Source organism: Nannospalax galili, unplaced genomic scaffold (assembly GCF_000622305.1).
Source record: "Nannospalax galili isolate Female #2095 unplaced genomic scaffold, S.galili_v1.0 scaffold380, whole genome shotgun sequence".
NCBI lineage: Eukaryota > Metazoa > Chordata > Mammalia > Rodentia > Spalacidae > Nannospalax > Nannospalax galili.
In genome coordinates, this window is record NW_008348568.1 from 541,109 (window position 1) to 561,797 (window position 20,689).

Sequence of the window (20,689 nt, forward strand, 5' to 3'; positions counted from 1 at the left end):
CCAGGCAAACTAAAGAGGGCCTTGAATTAGGATGGTGACAGTGACAACAAGGAAGGGGTTGATGCAAGACACTGTATAGACAACATAGATTTGATTCAGTTGCAGAAGCGGATGTGGATAAAAAGAATAAAACATGACAAAGTTTTGAGCTTTAGACAGCCGGGTTCAAATTCTGGTTTTAATAGTTTGGGGCAGATACAGCCCCCACTTAATACTTTTGTGATCTTGCAATTTATCTAAACCTCAGTTTCATCTTCCGTACAACAGGGGACAGTACCTACCCAATGCAAAGGCTCTAGTAAAAGCAAAACGCTGGGCCTAGTGCCCAGTATGCAGTAGGCAGCACACGGATGGGAGGGGGGAGGGTGACTTCAGTATGCACAGTAGGCGGGGGTGCAATCTTCTACACACACCTCCACCCAAAGGGGTTTTGTTGGAGTCTGATAATTTTACAAACAACCTACTCCCCTTGGGAGGATTTTGGTAGCTCATGGCGCCGGGCTGTAAACTGCCGAATGCACCTCGATGCCCAGGGCAGCCAGGCTTCTTGTTTTCTACTTCAGGTTCCTTGAATAATCTAAGACGGCTGGGACCACAGTACAGACTCTGACCTAACTTCCACTCTCGTGAAGGATCAGCCAGGCCCTATCAACTCTATAGATCGGGAAGAAAGTGCCAGAAAAATCATGGCCTCACCTGCTCTGACCTGGGACTGTGTAGGGGCGCTTACCTCAGCCTCCTTAGCTATTAATAATGTGGTCCTGACTGTCCTCCGTCATGTACACCTGGCTAAGAGGCAGGAAGGGAATGTGCAAAGAGAGGGGAGGGGTGCTATTGTGGCAGCTCAGCACACCGCGGCCGTGCCAAGTCTGGAGCCATCGGCCTGACCCAGCTGCCCCACAGGTTATTTCCCCTGCCATTCCTCAGGGTCGCCTCGGCTGGGGAGGCAGGTGTGCGCACCGGCGTCCTGTGCCTTTCCCCTCGAGCAAAGTGAGGCCTGTTTATGGGCACGCCATGCGCTCTAATAAAACAGTCATTTCCGCCCGTGGATGCAGAGTCCCGGGCTAGGTTCACGCCCACGTTGAGGGGCGACGAACCTGAGGCCTGAGGGAGGCAGCCAGAGAACTCTAGTGATCCTTCAGGACACCAGCCAGTGAGGCAGGCGGGAACCATGGCAACTCAGTGGGCGCGGGCGGGGCGGGCGCGCCGGATTATGACGTAAGCAGCGGCGCTCCGCGCTCTCCCGTGACCGCAGGCGCAACCTCTGGGTTCGCAACGGCAGCAACGGCTGAGGCAGGCGGGATCGGCACTGGAAGGAGGAGGAGCCCGACCCTAGCCGGAAACACCGACGCCTCGAGGCCTCCCGGGAGCTGCCGCGCTGCTGGTGCCGCCGCCTGCTCAGCTCGTGGAACGCGAGCGGGCGGCGGGCGGGCGGGGACTCCGCACAGGAGGCGGGCGGGGGCGGAGCCGCTCTCCTCAGCGCCGGCCCCGGGCCTGCCCCGTGCCGCTCTGCCCGGTCCGCCCAGCCCTGTGTGGCAGCGGCTCTCGGCGGCGGTGGGGCCCCCGCAGCAGCAGGTGCGGATGGCCCAGCAGCAAGTCTGGGCGGCGCTCGAAGTGGCGCTCCGAGTGCCCTGCCTCTACATCATCGACGCCATCTTCAACTCCTACTACGATTCCAGCCAAAGCCGGTTCTGCATCCTGCTCCAGGTCTTCCTCCGGCTCCTCGGTAAGCACGGTGGGGCAGCCCGCGGGCCTGGGCGTGCGGGGCCCGGGCGGACAGGCGCCTTCGAGAAGCGCGGCCTGATTCCTTCCGAGGGGCCTTTGGCAGGTGCGGGAGCGAAGGTCCTAGTGTCCGCGTTGACAGCCGAGCGGGTCTCCAGCAGCTCGGCGCCGGGTTCGGAGTGGCACTAACTGCGGTGGGTGAGGAGAAAGCGTGCCTGTGTGAGCATGCGGTGCGCTGCCTGCTGTGCTGCGTCTCTTGGGGACTGGCTGCTGGCTCACGGCGTCCTATGCGACAGCCCTGGAAAAACAGCCACCGCGTCCCGGTCTAGCCCTGTGTGTGTAACCTTGGACTTGGGCCAAAGCTGGAACCCCAGTTCTCCCTTTCCACAGTGCAGAGTATGTTGTCACATCTGTGGTCTTGGAGTCCACCGGATCGTGAAGGGTTTGAGGGAAATGACATCCAAGGGCTTTGAAAGTCAGACCTTGAAACCATTACGAAAAGTCATCGAAGAAGGTTATACTTCTAACGAGCCCTGAAATGTTTCCATGAGTAAATCTGAAGGTATCGAATTATGGCTATGAAAACTTGTCTCCAGAGAGATGAGACATTTGCAGAAGGCTTCTGAAAATCAGTTTTGGTTATGTATTAAAAGCATCCTATATTTCACTTTCCATTTTTCCACCTAGTCACCATATTGAGGCAGATTTATGTGTAAACGGATTTTTTTTCTAGTAATTATAACTTGAAAAATTTTGTTGATGAGGTGATTCTTAGGATCAGTTTTTAAGTGGCTTCCTGTTTTTCAAGTGTTGCTGAGGGCAGGCTGACAGATCCCTACAAGCCCGTCAGTACAAACCATCTGTTGCTTTAGAGAAGGAGTGATTGTAAAGCTTGAATTTTGTTGATAGCAATAACAATATTTTACATTTGCTACTTTACTTTTAGCAGAGCATTTTCACAGGTTTTATCTCTCAGACATTCCTCAGAGGTGGTGATGACATAGAAGTGAAGTGTTTTGCTCTTGGTACACAGCTGGTTAAGTGGTTGCCAGAGCCTAGGCTTGAAACTCTTTTGACATAAAGTATGATTTACTTTCCTCCTCAGTATATTGAAATACAGAGAATGGTGTAATGACCATCAAATGCTCATCCTAAAATGATCTTTTTTTAAAAAATATGGGCATGATTCTTTAAGCACAGGACTTCTGACTATCTACTAGGTGCCCAGTTTCAGCCATTCCTACTTCTCGCCAGGAAAGTATACTACCAGCATCATCTGTGGTAAATAAAATTCGGGCTGTATCGAGAGGATTCTGCATATTCCTTCCAGAGATAGTGTAGCTACTGCCTTGAATGTCCTTATGACACAGTAACTGCAGATTCTGGGAGCCCCTTGGGGACCTGGTGATTAAACGCAGTGCTCTATTGAGTACCTAATGCTAGGCAGATTCAAGGAAAACCATTTTTCTTTAAATCATTTGTAGTATAAAAACATTTAAGAAAGTAATTGTTCTCTCCCCTACCCCCATACTCTCCTTATTTTTGTCATCATAGAAGTTTGTATTTGATGATTTAAGAACTTCACCACTGGTGAGCCACTTAATTGCTCAGTGTCTGGTTTGCTGTCTTTACTTTTATAAAGGTGGACAGTGATAGTATTGTTGACAAAAAAACACAACTCTCACCTCAAAAGGCAAAAGGCATAGTTTTATTCTGCTACTAAATATGAGTGACCATAACTCAAGAACATAGATTTAGGTTACCCTAAATTCCATGTTCCAGTCTCGTAGCAGTTCAGTGAAATTTTTATAGTGACAGAATGAAGGAAGTCACAAATCAAGTGCTTCTTAAATACATTGTAGAAACATTAAGTAGGTAGGTTCAAGCAAAGCAGAGAAACTTTGCTCTTCTCTCTGATCATATTCTCTTAGCTTTTTGGTTTGTGAAAACTAGTGTTTTGTTAATACATTCCAAAAGGTTTTTATCTCTTAGTCACCACAAGATATTGAGTCTTCACTGATAAGGAAAGGAAGGCTGTTTAAGGGGTCAATGAACCTGCATCATTCCAACCTGATTAGTTCCAAATGTTCTGATCATTCCAAAATGATTAGTTCTTCTAATCATTTAACCAGCCTTGCAGAAAGTTCAGTTTGCAGGTGCAGCTTCTTCCTGGGAACTTTCCCAAAGGATTCTAAAGTATCCTTGTCATAGGGTTTAGGACATTTAATGAGTTGGGATATAACTTTAACTTAATACAGCACCTGGCTGTTTATGTGTTAATTATTAGTATGATCTCTTTTAAAAAAAATTTTTTTTCAAAAAATAGTTTAATGCTTCACATAAGACCATACTTTTGTTACAGATATTTCATTCTTTTGAAGTCATTACCAAATGTTTATTTGAAAATTCTTATCACAGAATATTCCAAGTCAGACTTTATGAGAAGTAAAAAATTCATTTCCAAGTTTATCATCTGACTATTCCCTAAATTTTGCCAGAGTAGTTGTGATTCTTCATGTTTCTAAAACTATGAATGAAATTTTGTTTTCATTTTTTTTAATCACAAGAACTAAGCAAATAGTGACGTGTGTCAGAGATTTGAGTAGATAGTTGGAATTCCACATCTTTTTTTAAAGATTTATTTTTATTTTTAATCATGTTCTAGTTTGCTTTCAATTGCTGTGACAAAACACTTATACCAATGTGAGGAGCATTGGATTTATTGGCTATTTGGCTCACATCTCCCAGGTCACAGTTCATCAGGGAGCCCAAGGTAGAAACTCACAGCTGGAACCTGGAGGCAGGAGCTGAAGCACAGGTCATGGAGGAACGCTGCTTACTGGCTTGGTCCCCTGGCCCATGCTCAGCCTGCTTTCTTATACAATACAGAACAACCTACCTGGGGGTGGCACCACCCACATTGGGCTGGGCCCTCCCACATCATTCAGAAATCAAGAAAATACCCCCACAGATATGGCCATAGGCCAGTCCTTTGGAGGCAATTTCCCAATCGAGGCTCCCTCTACTCAGGTATGCCAAGTTGATAACTAAAGCTATCCAACACACATGTGTTTATATATGTGTACCAGTACTGGAGCCCACAGAGGCCAGAAGTGTTGGATCCTCCGAAGCTGAAACTAGCCACCTGACATGAGTTCAGAGAATTAAACTCATCCTCAGGAAGAATAGTACATACATTTAACCACCGAGCAATCTCTCCAGTTCCCAGTTTTTAATAGTGTGGACTTCTCAGAATTGCTGCCTGTAAGTCTCAGTATTTGCCACCTTGACCCTTTTCAAACATTATCAGTTTTCTATGTTAAGCGTTTGCAGCATTTACCTCCCTCTCCTACAGAAATGGTGTGGTGCAACAACTACACTTCCACTTGGTATCAAACTAATTTGAGATTTTAACAGGTCACAAAGTAAAGCCCAATTTTAGAAATCGAAATAAAACCATATGAGATACACTATTTGAAAACATAAAGCTATATCTTTGGAAGTGTTCAAATGCTAAATGAAACTCAACCCACAGCAGCATAATGCTGAATTAGCAAATTTAAATCCGAAACAGAAAATGTAAGCATAGGAACTAGTTTTAATACTATTACTCATATGGCAATAAATTGTTGAACTGGCAAAGGATTTTCTAAAAAGTCAGAAATTACAAGGGGAAAATTTGTTAAATTTGAGTACATAAAAATAAAAAAGGCTTCTTTATGGCAAAACCTTTCAAAAATCCTTTAAAATGGGGGCTGGAGAAACAGCTCAGCAGTTAAGAGCACTTGATGCCTGGATTCAGTTCCCAGCACCTACATGGCAGCTAACAGCTGTTTATAATCCAGTTCCAGGAGTTCCAGTGCCCTCTTTTGGCCTCCGTGGATATTGCATGCACATGGTGCACTTACATACATGCAGGCAAAACACATACACATAAAATGAAACTATTTAAAAAAAATTTTAAATATATTTTATTGTTTTTATTTTATGTGTATTGAGTGTATTGCCTGCATGTATGTGAGTGCACCTGTGTCATGCCGTGCTGTGGAGGTCAGAGGAGGGCATTGGATTCCCCTGGAACTGGAGTTAAGGATGGTTCGTAGTCATGTGGGTGCTGGGAATCGAACCTGGGTCCTCTGCAAGAGCAGTCAGTGCTCTTAACCACTGAGCCATCTCTCCAGCCCCCTAAAATTTTTTTAATCCTTAAAAATGACAAACTGAGGGGAAAATGCTTACATCATGTATGGTAAGTTCTTGTAAGAGTTTTACATAACCTTAAAAAAAAAACCTATGTTCCCATACTAAAGTGGGCGCTTTCCAATAAACAAAATTCAGATGGCAAATAAGAGAAACAAACAAGGACTTAATCTCATTTATAATGAAAGAAATACAGTTAGTTTACCTATTAGATTGATGAAGAGTTCAGAGTGTGAATAAAAAGTACTTTGGTAAAGGCATTTACCTATTTGAAATAGGTAAATTTGTACAGTTTGGTGAGCTATAACTTCACTATAAACTATTTGGCATTATCAGCTGATTCTGATTGATCGAATGAGCAGCAGGGTCTCATGTAGCCTAGCCTGGCCCCAAACTGAGGATGACCTTGAACTTTTGATTCTTGTCTCCACTTCAGGACTGATGAGATTAAAGCATGTGCTACTGTACTTGGTTTTATAAAGTGCCAGGGATTGAACTAAGATTTCCAGAGTGCTAGATAGGCAAGCACTCTGCCATGTGAGCTATATCTCTAGTCTTCAAGTGATTATTTGCTGTATACCTTTTTGACTCATAGTTTCAGCTCTAGAATGGGACTCAGCCTAGAGAATGTAGTTATACAACACTCTGAGCAAGGATACTCATTACAGCATTATTGGAAGTAACAAAATGGCAAACTTTACACTTAATCAAAATATGTATTAGATGAGAATATGTTCATTGTAAAAGAATGAGAATTTTTCGTTACTGAATGAGATACTTGATGCTGTAGAAAGACCTGTGGTTATATATGTAACACATAATAATTCCTTAAATGGGCAGTGTCCACATGTGATTCCATGAGAGGCCGTTACCCTACAGAGAAATCTGAATTTTAAATTATGTTTATCACTGTTTCTATACGCTGTGGTTTTTTGTAAATACTAATAAACCTGGTTTTAAAAAAAGACCTATGGAAACCTGTGAAGTGAGTAAACAGTGAAGCAGAAGTAGTCACGCTTGCAGAGGATGGGCAGGAGTTCTCAGCCGTGGCTCTATTGACATTCTGGACACCAAATTCTAGGGCCAGGGCAATGTCCTGTGCAGTGTAGGATTTCTAGCATTCTCATCTTCCTGCTAGATACCAGTATATATGCCTATATAACACACACACCTTGATTGTGACAACCGAATCTGTCTCTAGATTTTGCCAAATGTCCCCAAGGAGGAAGGACTCCAATCCTGGTTAACAACCATAGATTTGGCTAGGAGTATAAAATACATAGCCCAGAACAGCAGTATCATAGGGCTTGATATGTTTCAGAGGTTGAATTGATGTACATGAAGGTGAATATGAACTTCTTAGTGACCTTTTACTTATATGGGAAAAGATGCCCTAGCTCATGTCTGTATAAATAGTTAAATTGCAGAAAGTAGAGATTATGACTTGAATTATAGAATTAAAAACTTCTTGTAATAAAAAAAAATCTAAAAATTAAAAAGACTGGCTATAAACTTGGAGAAGACACATTATTTCTGATTGTGTTCAGACTATTTCTAATTACACACAAATAAGGGGAAAAACTTCCAGCTCCATAAATAGTATATTGGTCACTTTTTGTTGTGACAGATACCTAAGAAGTTTAACTTATAAGTGGAAAGGTTTGTTTTGACTCACGGGTTCAGAGGCTTCAGTCCCTGGACAGTTGCTCATTGATTCAGGGCCTGTGGTAAGGCAGAGAGAGTATCATGGCTGAAGGTCACGGCAGATGAAGATGCTTGCCTCATGGTAGGCAGGAAGCACAAAGAGGAAGGGGCCAAGGATAAGATAATGCCTTTAAAGGCACCTCTACTCCAAGTGTCCCATTTCCTCCAACTAGGCCCCGTTTCCTCTGTTTAAGAGTTCATCCATAGATTATCCATTGCTGAAATTAGCTCTCAGGATCCTGTCAACCACTCTCACACCTGCAGGGACTAATACTTCAACATACAAGCCTAATGGGGAGGCGGTCGTGGGGGGGCACTTCTTACTCAAACCACACTAGATGGACAAAAGATAAAGAGGCATTCAAAGAAGAACCCTGAATGGTCAGTAAAAATGGAAAAATTCTTTAGTAAGTTATCAGAAATAAAAATTTTAAGTATAAGTTATAGTTTGAGGAGATAGGGTCAATAACCTTGATAATTACACTTGCATCAAGATTATACTACTGTACCTTTATCATAAGTACTGATTAACGTATGTCAGTTAAAAATGAAATTAAAAGTGACTAGTGGAAAGACACCATTATATGGGAAAAAAATTATGGTGATCCTCTGCCTCATGTTTCTGAAGTTACTTCTAAATAAAGTAATATGTAATGTAGAACTTAGAGGAAGTTTCTTTAGAAATATGTAAAACAAATGATAAAATATTGATAAATTTGATGATGGTTAAAAAGTAAACATCTCAAAAGGCAGCATCCAAAAAGTAGATGTATTTATATATGAATGTGTAATTAGTAATTTGGCAGGATGTACAAAAAATTTAAAGTAGTTCTGTGTCTTTGATGACAGTAAGATGGCACGATGATACAGAAGACAGGCATTTTCTTATTCTTCCACATTCTGTCCAGAATGTTTTACCTCTGGTCACTAGAAGGTATGTGTGGATTTCTCCCCACTAACAACCAGTTCTGTAGCAAATTTGTCAGTGGACACCCTGCTTGTCCTTAGTTCAGTGTTAATATTGTCTCCCTGGAGTTACCATCATATTTTTTAGGTTAAGAATTCAGTCCCCCAAGACTGCCTCTCGCTTCAGATGTCAATAATGTGCACAGGCTGCAGCCTATGAGTCTAACATACAGGCTCTCTACCATTTGGAATTGCCATGACCCACTCTTTGTGTTCCCTTATGTGCTAGGATGGTTCACAGAAGCTGGGCAAATAATTATATTTCCTTGTTTATTGCAAAGGACATAGATGGAAGAGGTAGATGTATGGGCAGAATGAAGTGAAGAGGGAGAGGAGTGTGGAACTTCTGTGTCCTCTTGTGACCTTCTGCCTCCAGGAACCTCCAGGAGTTGAGCTATCTGGAGCCTTCAGCTCTTGATCCTTTCAGGGTTTTACAGAGGCACCCTTGATTCAGTCATTGGCCTCTGCCTTAGCTACTCAGTCTTTATCCTTCTCCTTTCCTCAGAGGTGGGGTAGAACTGGGACCAAAACTTACAGCCTTCTGATCGATTTTTTGATTTCCATGAAACTAGCTCCATCCTAAGGATCCAAAAGCCCCAAACTGTCAGGCACCACATTGGTGTATGAGACAGTCTCGTAACTCTGGATTCTAAGGCCTTTTGGGGATTGTAAATTCGGATTCTGGATGAGAACCAGGTAGATATTTCATACTATAGATGGTGAAGACAGAAATTAGCGAGACTTGACTCACTCTTCATTGAATCTTCTTTAGGGCTTGGCCTTTTAAAAATCCATGTTTACCTGTGTTAATAAGACTATACTTGTTATAAGTTTAGTTTACTGAATGAAACACCCAGAACACCATTTTTGATACTCTTCTATGTAAAATGAGAATTAGATACAATTTTTTTTTAAAGACTTAAGACTCCTGTGTAGCCCAGCACCACCATAAACTCCTGATCTTCCTTGTGCCTCAGCTTCCCCAGTTCTTGGATTATGGGATATATGCCAGAACATCTGGTTTCAAAATTTTTTCTCTGTGATATAATTTATTTGTTAACTATGCCAATAGATCAATACCATTTTACAGCATTTTTTTTCCTTTTTCCTAAATTTCATTACTCCCATTTGAGGTAAGGGAGCATTGTACTTATTACTGCACTTTTCTGCTTTTATTCTGCCTTGCCAACATACCTAGCCTGATTTAGATTGTTTTAAAGGTACTTAGGGATCTGGAGAGTGTACATGTTATGTTTTGTTTCCTTCTAAATTTTAGTAATAAGTTTTCAAAAGAATTTACTAGCCAAGTGTGAATATTTTAAGAGTTAACACTTTGCTGGTACATATCTTTAACCCTAGCACTCTTGAAGCTGAGATAGGAGAGTCATCAGTTGAAGGCTAGTTTGGGCTCCATAGCAAGTTTCTATCTCAAAAATGAAACAAAAACAAACAAACAAAAAAACTCAGTTAAAAACAAGAAAAGAGGTAATGCTTTGTTGTGTCAACTACATGAATTCACCGTCCCCTTCCTGCTTTTATTTTCTTGGTTTTGGTAATCTAATTGAAATAGCCCTGAACTCTTTGGTCAGTTGAGCTCATATATAATTTCAAAGCTCCTGGATGAATTTTGACACGTTCTTTTTCTACCTTGAGAACTTTAGTTGAAACACTCTTAATTATTGGAGACTGGTCTCTTCATTCACCATTGTTCCAACATGTTTGCTCTAAAATAAAGCAGGTTACTTATAAATCCTAAAGGTCACTTATAGATCCTAATGAAAAACTGTCTCTGGGTTTAATTTCCTTAGACCTTTAGGATGATTATCAAGGAAGAACCTCATGTCTAAAGTTGTGGCAATGTCAAGAAGCTAACAGTTCTTCCCACAGATCATCAGAGGAAACATTATGCTGGATATGTATTACTTAGGAAGTTGGTATTTTTGCTGAGAAATGAAGTTGATTCTCCCCATGTTCCCTAAGAACGTGGGAATAAAGATTTGCCTACAAAAATGGGGTAGGAATTAAAACAAGTATATGCTCCACTTGCAGTGTTCACTAATTATACATTGGGAGTGTAATTTTACCAAGGAAAGAGTAGGTGTGGTTCACGTGCCTAGAATCCCAGCATTGAGGAGGCTGAAGCAGGAAGATCACAAGTTTGAGGTCAGCCTTGGATATAGTGAGATCTTGTTTGTGGGGAACATGGACATATCAGATTACTTGTTAGGACCTATTCAGACTTTGAGTTTGTAGTGTCACTATGTTCTTTATCCTATTCTACCCTTTCCCATTTTTTCACCTTTGGTACATAGGTAAAGCAAATGGCATTTTTTTTTTTTTTTGAGAAAAGGTCTCACTATGCATCCAAAACTCGCTATATAGAGCATACTGGCCTTAATAAACTCAGAGATTGACTTGCCTCTGCCTCCCTTGAGCTGTGATTAAAGGTGTCACCACATCTGACCTGCAAATGGCACCTTTTATCTATACCTTTCTAACAGCCAAGTCGTTTTATTCATAGGTAAAATGAGAATTCAGAGAAAAAGGTTATTAAAATAAAAAAGCCTACTTATAAAAATACAGCTAAGGTCAGGAATAGTTATTGATGGAGACTGATTTACTACTTGTGACTAGCAAACATTTATGGTACCTGCTTTACTTTTAAGTGGTGTTAAATAGAACTGAAATCATTTGAGTTTTGACTCCACTTAGAAAAACAGGCTTTGTCTCAGGGTAAAAACTGATTTGGGGCTGTCCGGATAGAGAAAAGAGAAAATAAGGTAACACACGGCATACTGTAGGCTGAGGTGGTGCCATCTTCTCCCTACCTCCCAGGAGAAAGCTACTAATCCTCAAACAGTCTCATTTTCTGATAAAAAGTATCTAGCTCTCACTCTGGGAGATTTCTAGTGGCATCCTTGCTTAGAGAAGCTAGTGGTTCTTACTTAGACTTAGAATTATATATTTTCATTTGATTGTATTTTTTTTTCTCTCTTCACAAATGACCTGACGTTTAGGCACAGGATAAATTTGAAGTCTGTATGCAAAGTCATCACCTAAAGGAACTAGCCTTGTTTTATACACAGAAAGTTGGGAAATGCATCCACTGTAATATATCAATCTTCCTCAATGACATGAAGGAACATGGCTAGACACATGTTTAATTTTGGCCTTCATTGCTTTTTTTTTTTTTTTTTTTTTTGGTAGTCCAGTCCAAGCACTTTGTCTTACACTTTCCTAGGTTACAGTCAGACTGTATTTTAAGAACATAATGCATATGGTACTGAAACATTTTATTTCCTCCAGTGAAAACAATTTTCTTTATATTGCGCATTATGGGATTAATTGACAGACAAGGTAAGATCCTTGCTACCAAGGACACATTGTGAAATTGGTGATACATACAGGGATAACTACAAACTACAGTATCAGGAAGTGTGTGTGCTAGTTATGTCACGAAGTTCTGTAGGTATGCTGAATGAACAGTAACTATCAGAAGTAGGTCTCTAGGATGGGCAGGATCTGAAATCAGGGATGGAGATGTGTGGGCTGTTATTTTAAGAACTATAACTATGGGTATAATTATGGTGGAGAAATGGACTTGAGAAAGCAAGTCAGGCACAATAGTGTGTGTTGGGCAGAGTATGTTCTAAATTCCATTAGGTCCTTAAATGCCAGCACATTTTCCTGGTTCTTATATCAGGATATATACTCACATATAAGGATTTGGTGCTAAGATTTACAAATGAGGGAGAACATATGTATTTGTTTTTTTGAGTCTGTGTTACTTCACTTAGTGTAACAGTTTCTCCATTTACCTGTAAAATTCATTATTTCGTCTTTCTTTACAGCTGAGTAGAATTCCATTGTGTAAATATATCACATTTTTATTATCCACTCGCCAGTTGATGGACACTTAAGTTGCTTCCATTTCTTAGCTATTGTGAAAAGAGTAGCAACAAACTGGATGTACACAAGTATGGGTCCTTTGGGTATATGTCAAGGAGGCTTAATGTTCATAACTGTGAAAATGCCATAATTAAAGGAAGAAAATCATAATTTCTGGTATGAAAACATGCTTAAAATATTTCATTTGAATAACCTTTTCTCTTTTTCTCCTTAGGTATCTTTGTATCCAGTGTTGTTCTGATCTTGTCACAACGCTCACTTTTCAAGTTTTACATGTACAGCTCTGCCTTTCTATTAGCTGCAACTTCAGTATTGGTGAATTACTATGCTTCTTTGCACATTGACTTCCATGGTGCATACAACACGTCAGCTTTTGGAATTGAGCTGCTTCCCCGGAAAGGGCCGTCACTGTGGATGACACTCATTGTTCTACAGCTAACCTTTGGAATTGGATATGTCACATTACTCCAGATTCACTCTATCTATTCACAATTAATTATTTTGGATCTCTTGGTTCCTATAATAGGCTTAATCACAGAGCTGCCATTACATATCAGAGAGACTTTAGTTTTTACCTCTTCCTTGATTCTTATATTAAATACAGTGCTTGTCTTGGCAGTGAAACTTAAGTGGTTTTATTATTCCACACGATATGTTTACCTGTTAGTGAGGCATATGTACCGAATTTATGGATTACAGTTATTGATGGAGGACACATGGAAGAGGATTCATTTCCCAGACATACTTCGGGTCTTCTGGTTAACAAGAATTACAGCTCAGGCTACAGTGTTAATGTACATTTTAAGGATGGCAAATGAAACCGAGTCCTTCTTTATTTCTTGGGATGATTTCTGGGACCTCATTTGTAATCTTATAATTAGTGGGTGCGATTCTACACTAACTGTACTAGGCATGAGTGCTGTAATTTCCTCAATAGCTCATTATTTGGGCCTTGGAATATTGGCCTTTATTGGATCAACCGAAGAAGATGACAGGCGGCTTGGCTTTGTAGCACCTGTATTATTTTTTATTTTGGCTCTTCAGACTGGTTTAAGTGGGCTGAGACCGGAAGAGAGACTTATTCGATTAAGTAGAAACATGTGCCTTTTATTAACTGCAGTCCTGCATTTCATCCATGGAATGACAGACCCTGTATTAATGTCTCTCAGTGCCTCCCATGTGTCATCTTTCCGTAGACATTTTCCTGTGCTGTTTGTCTCTGCTTGCCTGTTTGTTCTTCCTGTTTTACTCAGTTACGTTCTTTGGCATCATTATGCACTAAATACATGGTTGTTTGCAGTTACAGCCTTTTGTGTGGAACTCTGCTTAAAAGTAATTGTTTCTCTCACTGTTTATACTTTATTCATGATTGACGGCTACTATAATGTCCTCTGGGAAAAGCTTGATGATTATGTCTACTATGTTCGCTCAACAGGCAATATTATTGAATTTATATTTGGAGTAGTAATGTTTGGGAATGGGGCTTATACCATGATGTTTGAGTCAGGAAGTAAAATCCGTGCTTGTATGATGTGCCTACATGCATATTTTAACATCTACTTACAAGCAAAAAATGGCTGGAAGACATTCATGAATCGTAGAACTGCTGTTAAGAAAATCAATTCACTTCCTGAAATAAAAGGGAGCCGTTTGCAAGAAATAGATGATGTATGTGCAATCTGCTATCATGAGTTTACGACATCTGCTCGTATGACGCCATGTAATCATTATTTCCATGCACTCTGCCTTCGGAAATGGCTATACATTCAAGATACTTGTCCAATGTGCCATCAAAAAGTGTACCTTGAAGATGATATCAAGGACAATTCAAATCTATCTAACAACAATGGATTTATTGCACCCAATGAAAATCAAAATCCAGAGGAAGCTGTAAGAGAAGATGCTGCTGAATCTGACCGAGAATTGAATGAGGATGACAGTACAGACTGTGATGATGAGGTTCAAAGAGAAAGGAATGGAGGGATTCAGCACACAGGTGCAGCAGCAGAAGAATTTAATGATGATACAGATTAAAGTAGCATTTACTAATCATTGAGGTATTTGTTTAAAATTCAGTTCATCCAAAATGGAGTAATATGCATCACATCAGTGTGTAACCAAGCACAAAAACAGTATCAATGTTGAATCTGTGAGTGATTTTCCATTTACTGTGATGTGCTACTGTAAATATACCTCTTTAATTACTTCTGGTCTCTTTGGTGACCTATTTAAATTTGTGTACATTATTGTACATAGAATAAAATGTTTTCACATTTTTATGACAAAATTTGAACAAATAGCTTTTTAATGGATTAATAATGGTCATATGGTGCGTCATTTGTGCCAAAGATTCCTCAGTGAAATTATGATGTATCTGATGCTGGTCCCTAGTTTTTCTTTAAAATGAGTGGGAGAATGAAAATGCAAAATATAGGAAATTTATAAAATTAAAGCTAAGGAAATAATTTGGAGTAGAAAGGTGATAGAATATTTTAAAACTAAGGAAAAATTAATCTGTTAGAAGCAACCGAGAAATTATTTTGACACTTGAGCTGCAATGTAGTTGAACTGGGTTCAAAAGTCATGACTCAGACTGAGAATTGAGAAATAAGCTTGTTATCAACTAAACTTTGATATAAACCAGAATGTGCTGTTTAATTTTTAGGTCAAAACAGCCATTCTGTGTTTGCAGGAGTGTAACAAAATTGTCCTTTGAGACTTTTGATGAGATTACACAATAAAAATAGGTTTTCATTGTTAAACTAAGGCATTAAGTAGCATAGACAGCACTGATATGCTTTAGGGTAAAAGTGAGGGGGTAATGAACAGCACAAACTCTTGAGACACCTTCCAGAAATGAAACTTAGTTTTCCATTATAAAACTTAGTTTTAACATGAAATTTCACATACATGGTAAGAAAGATGGAAAACACAGGCATATTAAATATCAGGAAAAAAATATTTTGATGGTGTTGTTATATAGCGTGTTGGCCAATTCCAGTGGTTCTTCTTCTCTTACTGCTGACATTATCTCCAGTATTTGACTACAACAACAACAAAAAAAACTCATTACCTTTCCATGAATGTACTATTTCACAGGTATATAATCAACTTTTCCTATGCAAAAGAAGATCTTGTACCTCTAATAAGTTTAAGAATTGTTAAAGTTATCAGTAATATCAACAGAAAAAATTTACCAGTATACAATTAGAGACAAAGTTCTAGAGCTCATTTGCATATAAAGAGAACTAAGAATTAGATTCATATAAATGCACTATAATTGAAACTATCCAAGTGGATATATGAGTCCTTTAAAACTGTGGGTCAAGTGGGGCGTGGTGGTGCCCACCTTTAATCCTAGCACTCCACTTAGGAGGAAGAAGCAGGCTGATCTCTATGAGATAGAGGCTAGCCTAGTCTACATAGTGAGTTTCAGGCCATCTGGGGCTACAGAGAGACCCCGTTTGAAAACAAAAAAAAAAAACCTGTGGGTCATAGCACAGTCATTAGAGTCAAGATGAGCATTTTAAAAAATGAAAAGGAAATGTATGCTGCACATAATAAAAGTACCTTTCTACTTTGGGTTTGGTTTTATATATAGTTACATAAGTATAATGATGGCATTGGAAAGAATAGGACCAAAACCTTAAAAGCCACTACTTACCGAACAGACAGCAAACACTAAATACATTGATGGCAAATGCACAAGAGGGTGTGGTTGTGGAAGGGGTTCTGTTCCTCGACTCTGCAGTCGAAGAGCCCAGAGGCCTCTTTCAGTTTCTTTGCCCAAAATGATCCACAGTAGTGGGTCCTAAGAACACTATCTCTAAGTAGAATTTTTTAAATACATGATCTAGAAAGTTCTAGTCCAAATTAAACATCTAAATATTTTTTGTTAGAACCTTTTTGTTACCTTTATGAATATCTTAACACCTAAAGCAATTAGGGATAGAGATTTAGCATTAACTGGAATTTTAAAAATTGTTCTTAGCATGACACAAAAGCTGATTTACCAAACTGATAAATTTATCTGACAAAATTTGCTAGAATTGCAAACCTATCAAATTTTAAACAGTAAAAATTTTAAACAGTAAAAATTCCGTTTTCTTGCGTAAGTTTCAGGATTTTCCTCTATGTACTGACCAGCATTGAATTCTTTAGTACTACTGCTGATAAAAAAAGTTATGAAGTGCCGGGCGTGGTGGCCAACATCTTTAGTTCCAGCACTCAGGAGGCTAAGGCAGGCGGATCTCTGTGAGTTCCAGGCCTACCCTGTCTCAAAAAGACCAAATAAATAAGTTCACAACTCCTTTGCTAAGGCTGTATTGTACGGCTAAATCACCTTATTCATAATTGAGGTTTCTTAAAAGTCCACTGGTGCTTAGTAAAGCATTCTATTTAATAAGTTTGATAATAGAAAGCTTATGTCAGTCTTTGAACATCTCTTTTGCCTCCAGTGCATTTCTCTATGGCTTCAGTGGCCTAAAGGCTACAGTTATTTTTTTAAAAAAGTGTTCTTGAGACTACTAGCTTTTGTTTACTGATTATCTTTTATACTAGGCACAGATTATAATGAACAATTGCTGACACCCATTTCCTTTTCAGTTCTTCCCCATAATGATAAGCAGTTACTCTTTTTAAAAATATATTATTTTGATTTTTTTATGTGTATGAGTGTATTGTCTGTATGTATGTAAGTGCACCCATGTTGTGCGGTGCTCAGAAGAGGGCATCTGATCCCCAGGAACTGGAGTTACGGATGGCTGTTAGGCCACCATGTGGGTGCTGGAAGTCGAACCCAGGTCCTCTGCAAGAATAACTAGTGCTCTTAACCCCTGAGCCATCTTTCCAGCCCCTGTAGTTATTTTTAAAACAACAAAAAAATTGAAGTGGATATGGTGGTTCAGGAGTGAAATCCCAACATTTGAGGGGTAGAAACAGGAGGATCAAGAGTTCAAGGTCATCCTGTGCTATATAATTTTTCAGCCAGCCCAGGCTGTAGGAGATCCTATCTCAAACAAAAATTGCTACTCTCGGTGTACAGTCTTATGAGTCATGATAAAATCTACACTACTAAGGCTGGCAAATATGGGAGCCCTAAGGATCTGGTCTTGGCTTTGCCTTCCCAGATTCTCTTCATCATCCTACTTTCTGCCACACTAAGCTCATTGTTCCCCTGACACAGCCCAGCCTTTCTTCAGTTTGCCTTTGCTCAAGGTGTTTGGCCTGACTCCCAGTCACGCTTAGGTTATAGATGAAATGTCACCTCAGTAAAACATGCTCCTGGTTCCCCTCAGGGCAGACAGTAGCTAACTCGAAGGTCTGACACCTCTGGACTAGCTCTGCTATCTTGAACTGTATCTGCTTATTTGCTTAAGAGAGCAGAGGTCCCTTATCCAAAGCTCCTGCCATATTGAACCGATTCATGTGATGGTGTATGAGCACAAGAATTGTTGATTCTCCTAGGTAGCCTTGGCAACTTGCACCTTTCCCCACACAGCAGGAGCTCCAAAACGTGTTTCAAGGAATTTATAACCTAAAGACCCATTTGAAAATATGATTGGGGGTGGACAAAAATGACTTTGTAAGTAGGAATTAATTGCCATCTAGTCCTTTGCATTAAATCAGAGGCATGCCTATCTGAAATGCTAACACTTTCAGCTTGCAAATGCTGTTTGTCCTAAGCTCTGCCACTTGGCTAGTTGCAGTACAGGTTGACACTCAAGCCTTCATAATTAAGTCTGCCCTAAAAACTTGAAATTTTGTCTTGCAAATGTGCAGTTAAACAGGTATAATTTTACATAACATTAAGACAGTGCTATAGACATTGGCAACTACTTTCTCCAAGCTGGCTGTGGCAAAATGCCAATTTCTTGTCTCTCTCATCTCTATATCTCAAGTGTCTCCTTACATTGGCAAAGAATTTGGAGAAGTAATGCTGACTGAATTTGCAAGTTCCTCAATTCCATAAAAAATACAAACGACTAGTAACCGGGATACAAGTATTTTCCTCACCCTGGGGCTTTTAAAGCATTCAGTTTAAGACTAAGTCTTTGCTAAACCCAGCATGTTAAATAAAGTGAAAAATTTGTATTTATTTTTATAGGACAATTCTTGACTTTTCTGCCTGCTGAATTTTATTTAGATCTGGCTTATTTAATACTCATCATTTATTAAACAAACACTTTAAAAATGGTACACTTTGATTCCCCACTTCTAACAAATGTGTAACACAGTACACAATTCATTTGTTTGAACTAACCTGAACCTGACTGAAATTTCACAAACTTTCATTCTGCCCCGAGTTCACTCAGTGGCAGTAGTTATTCTCAATGATTCTGAAGTCCATAAAAGCAAAACATGTTATATGGCAGGGTTTATTTCTGTCTAATAGAAACAATCCAGTATTAACTTTTATAAATATTATATGTAAACCCAATTATAGTGGCAAACCATACTAAACTGATACAACCTAGATTTAATCTGTTAGTACAAGGAACTAACTAAAAAGGAACTGGATATGTGCCCATTAAAATAATATAACCAACTTTTACTATTTGTCAGATTCTTTACAGCTCTCACCACAATGTGCCATTCTGAATTAGTGCTCAGCTTTGTGCCCAACCTTATTCCACAGAAAGCTTTAAGATCTTTTCCCTTTTCTGCAAAATAACAGATGACTGCGCTTGATAGCTTTAGTTGTCAACATACCTAGGTAGAGGGAGCCTCAGTTGGGGAGGGGAACTGCTTCTATTGGACTGGCTTGTGGCCATGTCTGTGGGATATTTTCTAGATTTTTGAGGCCCCAGCCCACTGTAGGTGGTGCCACCCCTGGACAGATTGCATGGGCCAGGGGAGCAAGTCAGTAAGCAGTGTTCCTCTATGGCCTGTCCTCCGGTTCCTGCCCTGAGTTCCTACCTTGGGCTCCCTGATAAACTGTGACCAGGAAATGCAAGTCAAATAAACCTTTTCCTCCCCGAGATGGTGTTGGTCAGAGTATTTTGTCACAGCAATAGAGAAACAAATTAGAACAGATGACAAAAGTCAGATTTCTCACTGCGGCAGTAATATCACTTTGGATTGATAGGATGTGAACCTAGGAGATGACAGAGCAATTCAGGTACCCATACTTCCAAACCACTATTCAAATGGTCTTTGACTTGAACTTGGAACTTTGGATCATGTGTCAATGTAGTTACACCACTTCTAACCAATGTGTAGCACAGTATGCAGTTTGCTTGTTTGACCTGACCCGAACCTGATTGAATTTCATAAACTTTTAGTCTTCCCCGAGTTGACTAAGTGGACTCTGTGGTTATCTTTGATAATTGTGAAGACCATAAAAGCAAAACACTTACATTATATGGCAAGGTTCATTTCTATCTTTTAAACAATGTCCATTTTCCCATTTCTTTTTGGTGGGAAATGAAGTTTTTATATATTTTGATCCCGCATGTGTACTTTTAACTCCACACCAAGGAGCATCTAGAGTTGGGAGGAAGAAGAGGTGTTAAAGGATTTGCTTTTTAAAATAGTTTTTTTTAATAAATAGTATTAAATTCAATATATAACCTTGAAAAATTGTAAGCCATGAATCAACTTCCACAGTGACAAAATGAATGCAACAGAAAACAGTTCTAAGAAAAGCACAAGTTAAATCCTGGGTTGCATCTTAAATACTATGGCTAACAGACCTATTTTATTTTCCTCGCTAATGTGGCTAATGTATAGCATGCTTTGAAGACCAAAATATAATTTAAACGCTTTCAACATTTAAGATTGATTTCTACATCACTTTTACTGAATGTGAAACAGTGGCTTTAAATACTTTTCTATTTTCTTTTTTTCCCCAGTATTGGGAATGCTAGGCAAAACGTTCAACCACTGTTACTTCGTTGCCAGTAGCTTACAAATTCTACAGGCATTGTACTTTCTTCAATACAATTTGTTTTTGTAATTGCCCAAGGAAGTAACATTCATTTCCTCAGAGTGGCTCAGTCTACAGACTAATAAAACAGCAGTCTGAGATCACTGAGTTACAGGGGTTAGATCAGAATTCTAGCTTTTAAACTTATTTTAAAAGGTAACATTCTAAAATGTTTACACTAAAACCACTTGATTTAAATTGCTGCAGCTAGTTTTTTTTTTTTTTTTTTAAAGACAGTGGAATTAAGCCGTTATAAAGAAGACA

The 20,689-nt window shown here is 39.6% G+C and overlaps 2 protein-coding genes across 8 annotated transcripts in view; one reads left to right on the forward strand and one right to left on the reverse strand.

Moving 5' to 3' along the window:
- Positions 1–1,238: 1,238 nt before the first annotated feature.
- Positions 1,239–14,864, forward strand: Rnf139 (ring finger protein 139). The gene is made up of 2 exons (XM_008845444.3): positions 1,239–1,726; positions 12,713–14,864. The coding sequence occupies exons 1-2, from the start codon at positions 1,582–1,584 to the stop codon at positions 14,530–14,532; spliced, it is 1,965 nt and encodes a 654-aa protein (XP_008843666.1). The 5' UTR covers positions 1,239–1,581; the 3' UTR covers positions 14,533–14,864.
- A 228-nt stretch (positions 14,865–15,092) lies between these two features.
- Positions 15,093–20,689, reverse strand: part of Tatdn1 (TatD DNase domain containing 1) — a 46,531-nt gene continuing 40,934 nt past the window's right edge. For all 7 annotated transcript variants that reach the window (XM_029569548.1, XM_008845442.2, XM_017801192.2 and 4 more), the window contains 2 exons: positions 19,857–19,983; positions 15,093–15,542 (listed from right to left, as the gene is read on the reverse strand). In XM_029569548.1, the coding sequence (XP_029425408.1) occupies positions 15,446–15,542; positions 19,857–19,983 (224 nt within the window). In that variant the 3' untranslated portion in view covers positions 15,093–15,445. The remainder of the gene's footprint in view (positions 15,543–19,856; positions 19,984–20,689) is intronic.

Excerpts from the sequence above, each read along its gene's own strand:
- Rnf139 (XM_008845444.3), top strand. The coding sequence starts at position 1,582 with ATGGCCCAGCAGCAAGTCTGGGCGGCGCTCGAAGTGGCGCTCCGAGTG. Across the intron at positions 1,727-12,712 it reads GGTCTTCCTCCGGCTCCTCG|GTATCTTTGTATCCAGTGTT; the intron begins GTAAGCACGGTG and ends TTTTCTCCTTAG.